The sequence below is a fragment of the Oncorhynchus clarkii genome, chromosome 31 (assembly GCF_045791955.1).
Source record: "Oncorhynchus clarkii lewisi isolate Uvic-CL-2024 chromosome 31, UVic_Ocla_1.0, whole genome shotgun sequence".
Taxonomy (NCBI): domain Eukaryota; kingdom Metazoa; phylum Chordata; class Actinopteri; order Salmoniformes; family Salmonidae; genus Oncorhynchus; species Oncorhynchus clarkii.
In genome coordinates, this window is record NC_092177.1 from 38,765,716 (window position 1) to 38,778,129 (window position 12,414).

The following is a 12,414-nucleotide window of genomic DNA, read 5'->3' on the forward strand; positions in this document are numbered from 1 at the left end:
AGTAATTAAGCCAGGCCTCCAGGTGACCCAATAATGAGCCTGTGATGGTCGCTAGCGCAACAACCTGACTACCGGTTTGACCCTAGGGAGCCTTCAGCAGCAGAAATTGGGCGCCTTCTGGCCCCCATGCGGAGTCCTTTTACTCCGAGACGCACAAACCTTTTTAACCCAGCACATACACATCCTGCTCTGCTCAAGGTACTCTCCTACTGTAAGAACGTTGGAGCCTTTTGGTTCATCATGGGGTTAACCATTCCCAGCAGGCAAAACTGCAATGATGTCAGGCCGACATTCTTTTTTGCGATGTCATGGTCAACATTGGTAAAAAAAAAATTAAAAAAAAAGAATAGGTGGGTAAACACTGATCGCCGTTCGCGGTGAATAAAGTAACTCTCTCTACGTTTTCAAGGAATTTTGTGTGTAAATAAAAAGCGCGTAAACAACGGTTATGTGTGTTTACCCTCCACTACACCACTGATAAGCTTATATACTGGCTGTAAAAGGAGGTGAAGTACGTAACACAATCACCTGTATCTATCTGAGCAACGGGAACAGCCTTCACTGTTTTTTTTTTAGGATGTAAATTATTTTTAAGAAGCCATACAAAGACCTTGCAGAGGTCGGTTGATGGAAAAGACATTGGAAACAACACAATCCAAATCTATATCACAGAAAATAATTGAGTTGCTAAAGTTCGGTGCATTTGTATCGAAATTAAGTCTGACTCAACTGAGGGTTTGTGAAAAAGTCTGTGTCCATCCCTTGACCAGAATAGCTAGAGTGCTAAATGATTGTCAGCTGTAGTGAATAGTGTAAGCCTCAAAGACTCATCAAGTTCGTAATTTGTTCAATGATGTTCGGAAAAACAACATTTGCTTTATGAATTGTTCCAGATTCAAAAAAGTGCAGATCAAAAATATCATTGAAAATGTGAAACAAATATTCCAGGTCCTTCCAAGTCGAGGCTTGGAGAAATACAATATTAACTCAGAGTGAAAGAGAATGAGTGCAGATATGAAAAAGGCAGAATAGCTATTTATTTTAAACAATACAACATTACACCCATTGCTGTGTACTGTAGCCTATTACTGGACATGTGTTGTTTCGTATGACAACTAAGAGTCTTCCTAATGGATGCCGTATGTATGGTTCGTTATTGTGTTTACTGCATACCGGTACTCATAACACTCCACAGCAGGACCTGTCCAAAGGGGAAGCTGATCTTGATTATCCAATTTTCGTGGCCGAAATTACCTGGACAACCTTCTGAGACGTGATGTCGACCACAAGCACTCTGGCCAAGGTTGGCTGTGTGACATAAATAAACTTGTCCTTCACGTTAACTGCTGATGACCACACACACTTCTGCTTGACCTCTCCTACTGACTTGGGGCAAACCTCAGCCTGAAAATAAAACACACACACACAGTTAATACATGTATTGTGCAACATTTATCAAAATGACACATTAAAAAACAAATTATCTTTATCTCCTTTCTTCCCCTTTGTTGTCTTCGAGTCATTCCCTTATCAGCTAACTCCAAGTCCAAGTCTCTCTTATCCCAACAGCAACATGAGAACACACACACACACACACACACACACACACACACACACACACACACACACACACACACACACACACACAATCTCCCTATTGCCCGTGTGCAATCCACCACGGTCCTACACTCTGAAACCCTATATCCACAGCCCTCAACCTGGCTAATGTTGGCATCCTGCCCACATGAAAAAAATACTACTTCCCTATAGAATACTACAATACTTACTATAGAATTCTACAGTCAACTGTAGTATACTGTAGAATACTATACTACACACTGTAGTATCGCTCAATCATGTACTTACTATAGCATTTTGTAGTATACTCTACAATACTATAGTAAATGGTCTTTTAATATTTCTCCAGTAGGTTTCCTGAAGGAGAAAGCCTCTACTTCTATATACAAGATAATAATACTACAGTAATATCTGCAAAAATACAATAGTAAATACTATATTATACTACAGTCCACAAAAAAAGTACAGTCATCAAAAACACTACAGTAAATACTACAGTATACTTACTTACTTAAGTATATACTACACTTTTATTTTACTACAGTATTTATACTATTATAAACTATAAAAACTACAGTATAGTACAGTATACTATAGTAAATACTACAATAGTGCTCAAAAATACTACAGTGAATACTCCAATAAAGTCTGCAAAAACACTACAGTGAATACTATAGTATTTATACCATAGTATGCTCTGTCCTTCTATCCCCTGCTATGTCCCTTTCTTCACTCCCTGTCCCCTCCCGTGGCCTGTGAGCCTGGCTCAGCCCAGCATCTGTTCTCTGTTCTTGAACTAAGGGAAGATTTGTTTGAGGCCTCATGGCCTGGTTTGTGCCATGGCCTTAGGAGGATGAACTCACTCGCGTCCTACTGTCACAGAAGGGGGGTAGAAGTCACACATCGCCACACCGCCGCAGGCCCCATAATCTCGGGGAAGAGGTGTGAAACCTTAACTCTGACATCCAGTGGAGACTGTGAATGGCGGATTGTGTGTGTGGCGTGTCTGTGGCTGTTGGTTTGTGTGTGGGTACTACTGGACAGAGAGGATGACTTTCAGAGGGAGGCGAAGATAATCTACTGTTGATTTGCCAATGTATCATGCCAATACTACACGTAATTCAAGGCTTCTGTTCATGTGGGTGCTCATGTTTGTGTCATCACATGGCAACTGTAGCTGTTAGACCTTTTACTTTAAATCCCAGAATTGGCAGTCAACGAGATAAACAAAGTTCCATTTTCATGGACGTGTTTGTAAAGGAAACTATTAAAACTCTGGGTTGTAATCATATTTTTTAATTTCTGCCACTTTATCAAAGCAGAAGCCATCTGGAGACTGAATACCTCAGAGACTCTACCTCTACCCTCCTGTAGACAACACTGCAGTAAGTCGCAACTGAGCATGTGCGAAACCCTAGTCAGGTAGGCAGAAGAAAAACTTGTGTTATTTTCTACCAACATTGCCCTTGGATCAAATGGAAAGCTTTAGAAGTATAGAAAACATGCTGGAAAGGTTGTCGGGTGAGGACAATTTGGGCTCTGTAACATACCAAGATCATATTTGATTTTGTGGTATGAGCAAGACTAGTTCTTAGCCTTGGACACAACAAACACAATCCTTTAACCTAAACATCCCTGTTCTTTAGCCCCCCTTGCTTCCTGCCTCAGGAAATGTATCTGCCTAGCCACTGAATTTCGAACAGCATCGCTTCTTCAGCTGGCATGTGTATCACAGTAAGACTCCCATATAACGCTTAAGAATAATTAATTATTGGGTCATTACCATGAATGATCAATCAAGAATGTGAGATGTGAGCGCCATTTCCAGAATGGGCTTGATACACTGGCAAGTCAACAGTAGTCTATCTTCGCCTCCCTCTGAAAGTCATCCTCTCTGTCCAGTAGTACCCACACAGACACGCCACACACATACTCACACAAATTTCTTTGTAGACAGAGCTTGTGCTGCTACCATAGAGTTCCCCGTTATTGATATCCTAATACAGATGTCGTCTCTCCGAGGAGCTTGGGGCCTGATCGTTGTGCATTCATGGCTCGCCTTCGCACATAACAGCTGTCCAATAAACAAAGGCTCTTTGGTGAAAGGTAGAAAGGAGGAATGCACCCATTTGAGTACATGTGTAAATCTGAGGGGCATCTATCAGCGACCGGCTTTGAATAATACGCCGGTTCAAAATGGAAGACGCAGCAGAGAGTGAGAACCATTTCGACGTCAAAACGTCAATTCAACGAGGAGCCTGACTTGCGAGAGAGACTTTTGGGAGTTGACAAACCCTCCAGAAGTGCATGATCTTTTCACTTAATCAAATATATGAGAAACAGTAGTGACGACAAGAGAGACAATCAACTCCCCATTTGTTATGAGACGCAACCATTTCATTGAATAAAAGATTGTGACAGGTTTGCAAGATCAAATGTGAAATACACAAATAATTATCAAAGTGTTTTGATAATACCGAAGCAGGTGGTCGGTCCTAAGCTAATTATGTGAACACTGTTTAGCTAACAGCTAGCTAAAGCTATTTTGTTAGGCTAGCCCTCTATACCGAGCACAGTGATACACGAAGAGGAAGGGTTTCTGTTAAAAGGCATTTCACCTGAAGGAATCGTACTTCTAGGTGGTTGGTCCTCAAGCTAATAATGCTAATTAGCTAACAGCTAATCTGCTAGCAGTAGCCCTACAATGATACATACACTGGACGTGTTTCTCTTGTGGAAGACGTCTCACCTGAAGTCCCAGTAGTTTCTCACTGGGCTTTATGTGTCTCTGGATCTCACATGCCACTGGCTGGATGACTTTGATACCATCCTCATAAAACACATAGAACATATTGGCAATTCCAAGACCTGGCGAGAAATGCAACCTTGTTACAAGTCAGACAGGTTTTATTACAAGGTTAACAACAAACTACTATGTTAAATGGCATGGAGCACGATGTACAGCACCGTTAAAATGTAACAGTTGAGTAGGTAGGAAATTAGCTACTTCAATATAACTGAAAACGGACCCAGTTATTAGATGTTCGTTAGAAACGGACATTATACAAACAAACGGTGTCTATATGAGGATTGACAGCTTGACATGTCAATTGAAATTGTGTCAATCAAAATCATTTGATCTGCTTTATAACATGTTATAGTAATCTACTGTATAACATGAGAGTCAACAAATGGTTTAAAATACCAACGTACCTTCCTCTCTCCACAGAATGTTTGCCACTGAATGGGATGACAAGAAAAGAAAGACAAAGAGAGTGCATTAGTGTGGAATTAATGGTTATCCCTTTGTACGAATTCACATACCGATTTAGACTAAACAAAATGTCTGTTTGAAGAAAACCGTCTCTTTGATACTTATTGCAACAACCAATCAATACAAACCCTCTGTTTTAGAATAATTGAATACCAAACACTTCAGGGTGAGACACAATCCAGATGGTATATTGTAAATACATACAAGCAAAAAGCATTTGTTTGTTCCTGTTTTGTTGTTAGCCCACCTAAAAAGCCCTCTGTGTTTTATACCGCCAAAGCATGTACCACATGCAATGAAAGATATTGAATAAAATAAAGGTACGCCTCTGGTAATTATCTGTCAATTAGTATATGTTTTATGTATTAGTTATTACTAGAGTTATCATTAAAAGTCTACACATATCTCCAGCGTAGATGAGTTCCATAGGTCATTAAAGAGGCTACATGTTTTTCCTAACTAAAAATGCCGTAATTGTCATGAAATTCACTTTGAGACAACTAATTACATGAAATTGGAAACTTGAGCTGCATACCAACCAAGCAAATGTAATGCATGACCTGGAATTACAACCCTGCAAAGCCCTCAGAGCCTTTTGAGTTGAGAATGATATGCCTCTTAAAAAGACGTGCTCATTTCGCCACAAAAATCGATGAACACTCAGAGCCTGCGTACTGATTGAGATCGGCCTTTCACAGGAAAATGTTCAATTTGCTATTCAGGAGCAAAATGCAAATAACAGCCCCATTTTGTTTTGAATATCCTGATTTTCCCACCGTATAAGCACGACAACCTTCTCCTATCGTTCATCCATCCCACAACCCCCTGTTTCCATTCCATCTTCCATTTTCCTGGCTGTTGGCAAACCAATCGTGGGCCCCAATTCAGCTCCAATTCTAATCTTTCCCTCTTTTGATGCTGCTCATTCTCTCGCCCTCTCTTCTGGTGTGTGGAGAGAGTAGAGAAAGATCAATACAAATAGCTGCCAAAGCAATTGTGCCATTGCTTTGGTCGTGGCAAAACAGACCTGTTAGCCTCATCTTTCAAAAGTGCTGTGTCAAGTCCCACTCCCTTGCGCTCGTGCATACATTTTTGGTCTCATTTAAAAGAACTGAGTTCAAGTTACACAGAGAACTGCTGTAGATTAAAGACGAGCGTGGAAAGAAAAAGGGGAGGGGCAGGGGAACACTGAGTTGTTCCAGTTTCTGGTGGTGTTCAAAAAAGCGCCAAATTGGTACTGCTGGGGAAAATGGAGGAAGGCGGAAGGCTATGAGATGAGGTCTTGGCGCCCAAGTCTTTTCCAATAACGCATTAATATGATGCTATTCATCACAGGGCAGAAAGATTGCGCTCGTTCTAAAACATACAAGGGGCACATAAATCATATTCGTCATCCATATTATAAAACAGCTAGGCGCCACTTTCAGCTGCGGCGGGGTTCACTATGCCGGGACTCCACATTCCCCACATAACGACACCTTCCCACCAGCAAGGTTACAACACAAACTTTCTCTGCTTACAAGGGCACACAGCTGCAAAATTTGGGCACAGTGCCTGTGGATTGGAACATCCTGACATCGCAGCTAGCAGACTTACTGACTGAATTAACAGGTGATGCCAGGCATCCCCAACTTAGCTAGGTCGGCAGATGCAAATGAAAATACGCTTCGCAACACAATCACCCTGGGTGTCTTCCTCTCTTTATTCTTCTCCCACTGTGATTCATTGGATTTATCAGCCTGTGTTTGGGATTGAGTCGCCTGGCAACATTGGCACGTTGTGTCTGCTGTGTGTGTCAGTTGTTATGCAAATTGACCTGGCAGCATAGTAAAATTGAGACAGAGGATATGTTTTAATTATAGCTGGTTATAAATACCTTTGTCCAAATACTGCCTGGCTTTATTGACATGATGACGACACAGATTTCAATTGGATTCATTAACATTCCTGTTTCACGGTCTGACCATGATACATCAGTTATGGATGGATAGATAGAAGGTTATGGAAAGATTGAAATACGAGTTAATAAAATGCCACACAAAGAGCTTAGAGAATGTGATCGTCCAGGCAAAGATGACAAATCAGTTCAGAGACACACACACACAAACAAAATGGAATGTTGACAATATTTGCCCACCAACAACTATGCTGTATCACCATCGACTTAAGTGTACATCAACTTCAATTCTTCCTGTTCCAATGCCATGAAACGCTGTAAAGGGATTAATGTTCAACCAGGTTTTTATTTTGCTGCAGTTGTGTTTAAAAGCTTAATCCTGCCGATATAAGGACGCTTCATTATTGGAAGGATAACTTTAGCTGGATTGAGAAACAACCCAGCCATACTATACCGGGTAATGCCGAAATGGAATTCTTCAAAGGTGTAAGACTATTCTATAATTGGAGGTGGAAGTCTGTGGAGAGAACTGACTACTGGGGGGATAGTATATCATCTTTTAAAAGAAAAAAATAGCCAACGATTTAATCCTGGGAGGGGAAAATCCTTGAAAAATTCAAAAGCGCAAGTAATTGGTGAGACAGAAGTGTGGAGCTACCCATGTGATTTTACCTCGTCAGGAGAAAAAGCAGGATAAATGTTTTAGATGGTTTCAAATAAGTACTTTCCCGACAGCAAGCTGTTAAGACTCCCAGTGATGGAAACTTTACTTTTAGAATTATAGCCTCACTATACTTTTTTAATCATTTAATGTATATTTACGTCAGGGAGAAAAGTGCAGGTCTCCGACAGCCTTCCCCGAGTCATCATAATGTCACACACTGGCATTACAATACACCGCAAGTCATTGGCAATGTCCTATGAAGCTGATTCAACTGATTCAAGGGCTTGATGATTTGTTGAAATTGTCAAGGTAGTGTTGGGCCGTAACAAAAGCCTGTCGCTCTCCCATTCACAATACCCGACAAGGCCTGATTCAACTAAGAGCTCAAGGATTTGTTGAATTTTGTGTGATAGTGCTTGGCTGCAACAAAAGCCTGCACACCCTAACGCACCATACAGTACATGCTTGACACATGCTCAAGGGTGGCATACATAGGCCTTACAAACGCTTCACAACGGAGCCCCTGCAGACCCACAGCCAGACAGACAGGCCATGACACTGCTGTTGCTGGCCACACAGCTTAGGTTTCTGCATAGGGACTGTGAACCGTGGCCAACACAGTGTGAAAGCATGATGTGATCGAATGTGATGGGCATCGATTGACACACACACACAAACATGCCCGCACACACACACACACGTTGACACACACACACACACACACCTAAACACCCCGAATCAAAATCATGTATTTGTCACGTGCGCCGAATACAACGGGTGTAGACTTTACCGTGAAATATTTACTTACGATCCCTTTCCCAACAATGCAGAGTTAAAACATTTTTAAAATGTGTGTGTGTGTGTTTGTGTGTGGCGTCAATATGCATGTGTGTGTGTGTTTTGTGTGTGTGAGCATATGTAGTCTGAGTGTGTGTGTGTGTGGGGTGTGTGTGTGTGTGTGTGTGTGTGTGTGTGTGTGTGTGTGTGTGTGTGTGTGTGTGTGTGTGTGTGTGTGTGTGTGTGTGTGTTGGAGTGTCAGTGTAGTAAGTGTGAGTGTGTGGGTAGAGTACAGTGAGTTTGCATAGAGCCAGTGCAAGAGAGTCAATGCAAAAAAAAAGGGGGTCAATGCAAATAGTCCGGGTAGACATTTAATTAACTGTTCAGGAGTCTTATGGATTGGGGGTAGAAGCTGTTCAGGAGCCTTTTGGTCCCAAACCTGGCGCTCCGGTACCGCTTGCCGTGTGGTAGCAGAAAGAACAGTCTATGACTTGGCTGGAGTACATTTTTAGGGCCTTCCTCTGACACCGCCTGGTATAGAAGTCATGGATGGCAGGGAGCTTGGCCCCAGTGATGTACTGGGCCGTACGCACTACGCTCTGTAGCGCCTTGCCGTCGGATGCCAAGCAGTTGCCATATCAAGCAGTGATGCAGCCAGTCAAGATGGTGCAGCTGTTTAATGAGGATCTGAGGGCCCATGCCAAATATTTTCAGCCTCCTGAGGGGGAAAAGGTGTGTTTGGATCATGATCGGTCCTCAGTGATGTGGACACCAACGAACTTGAAGCTCTAGACCCACTCCACTACAACCCCTTTGATGTGAATGGGGGCGTTTTCGACCTTTTGTTTCCTGTAGTCCAGGATCAGCTCCTTTGTCTTTAGGGACGTTGAGCGAGAGATTGATACACACACACTCATGTTGACACACACACAGTACTCACAATGCTTAGGCTGTAGGCACATGTCCCTCTCTATGTTTTGACCAAGGCACACGCTCCAGAAATAATTGGCGGCCATTTTTAAATGCAGGGCAGATATTCATGCCAGTTTAGCACCAGTTCTTGTCAGATGATTTTAATATTTTTTTTGTCATTTAGCAGACACTCTTATCCAGTAGTGATTGCCTACAATTTCATAACTTTTTCTGTAGTGGTCACCCGTGGGAATCGAACCCACAACCCCTGGCGTTGACTCTTAAAGGAGCACTCTGAATATTGTCTGCACGCTTTTTTTGACGGTGATGAATTGCACCAACAGCTTCAATAAAAACGTCTGACTCTCGCGGAGGCGAAAAGCAGGTTTCTGACCTTGAACGAGCTCAAGGTGAATCCACTGAGTGGGGTTCATTCTTCGCTCAGAGTATCACGTTTCTCACACTGGTGTTACTATAACTACTTCAGCAATCTATCAACACCGTGTTGAATAAGGCAGCCAAGATACTTGTGTTTATTTTGTACTAGATACCTGATGTATGAACCATGCAGCCTACTGAGCCATTTGCATGAGTGAAAACTCACACCGTGACAATAGTGGACAGGAGAAATTCAAATATAACATGTGGTGTGACATCACATCTACCTGAAAACATAAAGGGCGATATGAAGGAGCTCTAGCAAACGATGGTCGACAGCATTGAGTTGAAAGTGCACACACGGCTCCAACTGCCAAAGGGGTTGAGGTTGTACCGCTCCCAGTAAAGATGGGAGGTCATTGAGGGATCGACAGCCACCGAGGCACAGCAGACAGCTATCCAATTGGAGGGAGGGATGGAGGGAGGTGAGGAAGGGAGGGCGGGAGGGAAGAGGGAGACAAGAGATGTCTATGAATAGCTTGGCTAAGGTTAAAGCTAGCCAGCCCAGGGACACAAGTTACACTGGTTATATGAAGGGCAGTTCACATGGACCATATATCACATGCATCAGCTGATCACAAGTGTCTTTCACAAGTCTATGTTAATATACGGATATAAGAAAGTAGGCTACAGTACATCATAAACAAAGTGATGTTCCATACCCTACTGTAAGGCTACATCACTTTCCAGTGATGGCTGTAATACAGTGAATTTAGGTTAATTAGGGTATAATACATTATTTTGTACAAAACATAAAATGTGCTCAACTGTCTATTGTGACTGTGTATCACCTTGCAGTTGTTGACATCTCTCTCTATCTCTCTCTCTCTCTCTCATGCAGAAGAGAGAGAGTGGTGGGATGCATCAGTCGTGCACAGCGGCGCTTCAGCTTACTGACTAAAAGCACTAACATAGCCTCAGGGCTAGAGAGGCAACCAGAGGCAGTCTGCATTGCGGTCTAGCAGAGCAAGCTGAGCTCCTGGATAAGTAGACAGTCCACAGGGGTAATAAGGGGAGACCAGACGAGGTCAAACATGCATTGGGGTGCCGCTGGGTGGTTATAATGTAGTGGTGGACTATTTCAACATCCACGCTGCTATCTCTTTGATGTTGACTATGGGCTGTGGATCCAAAATGGTCGCAAGTGTGCAGACCTCCTGAGCAGTTTCATCATACACCGTGAATTCAAAGCTTCAAAGAAGGAGACTGACTGAATTCTGACCCAAGAGTAAGTATGCTCTCTGGGTTGGGGATGATCCAAAATGGTCACCAGTGCGTGTGTCAAACCCCTGAGCAGTTTCATCATACTCGGTGGCTTCAAATCTTCAAAGGAGGCAACTGACTGACTTCTGAGTGATCCTGTGATGTGTGACGGCACGTGGAGTGTGTCACTGTCGCTGGGACAGCAGCTAAACCTAATGCATCATCGAAGGGGACATGTGAGTGACTTGAGAGTTAGAGTTGCTCTGTTTGCTTTTTACGTGCTGTTACTACAACACAAGCTCCAAATAAAACACCATCCCTCCCCGTAACTGCAGCAACAGAGATGTGGCATGGCTGACCGTTTTAATTATGGCATGTGGAGCCGTCTATAGATTAAAGAGTGTGCATACCGTTTTAATTACAGAATATTTTTGGCCCTATTTTAGCTGCCAGTCAAACTGTGCAAAAGTGAAACTGAAACCTAAGTTCAGTTATTCATTCTGAGTAGTTAAGGTTTGGGATAGGGTTAAAGCAGGAAAACAAAAAATACAAAAAGAGTGCCAAGCACCGGGATTGAACCCGCAATCCTCTGAGCCGTAGCTCGCGGTTTAAGCCCATCTTCAACCCCACTGCCAACACGCCTACTAAATGGTAATAGACACTCGCGGTGCCCCTTGTGGACGTTAGGAAATTGCCATGGAGATAAAATGCCACCCAGTGCCATCATTTCTCCCTTTCAATGATGACACTGGGTGTCGTAATCCACTAGAGTCTGGCCTTCCTTATTAGGAGAGAAGAGGATTAGTGACAACGTGGTTCGCTAATCAGGGATTGATCTCTTTTTTTTCTTTATTTTACATTTTGGAAAGTTTCATGATGAATAGGACTGTGTCTGTTCTGAACACGTACTTGTATCACAATTCTACTTTGTCCCTTAGGTCCACCCAAACATTTCCTCAAAAAGCTGAATTAATTTTACACGCCTTTTGATGACGGGACCATCAGTGCAAATCTCTCTCAATTAAATAAGAATCTAAGATAAAAAAATAAACAACACAGACATTACCATAGGTACCCTGTTACTAATGACAACCATTAGCTTCCATAGCCAAACCACCAAACCACTAGATAGGAGACAATAATATTGTGTGTAGCCATCTATCATTTCTCTAGCTGAAGTTCTATTATTCAATTTGTTATAAACTATTAACAAGTGACTGGATGAATTATTGAATGTTTTGAGCCGCGCGTCTCCATTATCTCCAGGGAAGGATACACACACGCAAAGGAGACATCATTACTTATACATACGGGTCTTGCGCGCCGAATCCTCCACAAACAGGGAGGAGATGTCCTCGTCCACCCCGGCATCGTTTTTGGCGATACAGGTGTACGCCCCTGTGTCCTCGAAGTGGACGTTGCTGATGTGCACCTCGCTTCCGTTAGCTGGTCGACACAAAAGAAAACATGAGCACACAGACAGACGCGCACAGACACACACGCACACAGACAGACGGGCGCACGTATACACACACACGCACACAGACACTGTCAGTAAGTGTGGCCACATGCAGATAAAATACAATTTGTGTGTTGCCAGTGATACTTAAGAGTATGTTTGCCAATTTTGATCAAAGTCACCCCATTACATAACTGAGACTAACAGGATAG

At 42.7% G+C, this 12,414-nt stretch overlaps 1 protein-coding gene across 1 annotated transcript in view; it reads right to left on the reverse strand.

Moving 5' to 3' along the window:
* The window catches only part of LOC139391249 (follistatin-related protein 5-like), a 162,510-nt gene that overhangs the window by 14,839 nt on the left and 135,257 nt on the right, over window positions 1-12,414 (reverse strand). The window contains exons 10-13 of the mRNA XM_071138901.1: window positions 12,055-12,189; window positions 4,792-4,818; window positions 4,328-4,446; window positions 1,255-1,404 (exon numbers count right to left, since the gene is read on the reverse strand). Of these exons, the coding sequence (XP_070995002.1) occupies window positions 1,255-1,404; window positions 4,328-4,446; window positions 4,792-4,818; window positions 12,055-12,189 (431 nt within the window). The remainder of the gene's footprint in view (window positions 1-1,254; window positions 1,405-4,327; window positions 4,447-4,791; window positions 4,819-12,054; window positions 12,190-12,414) is intronic.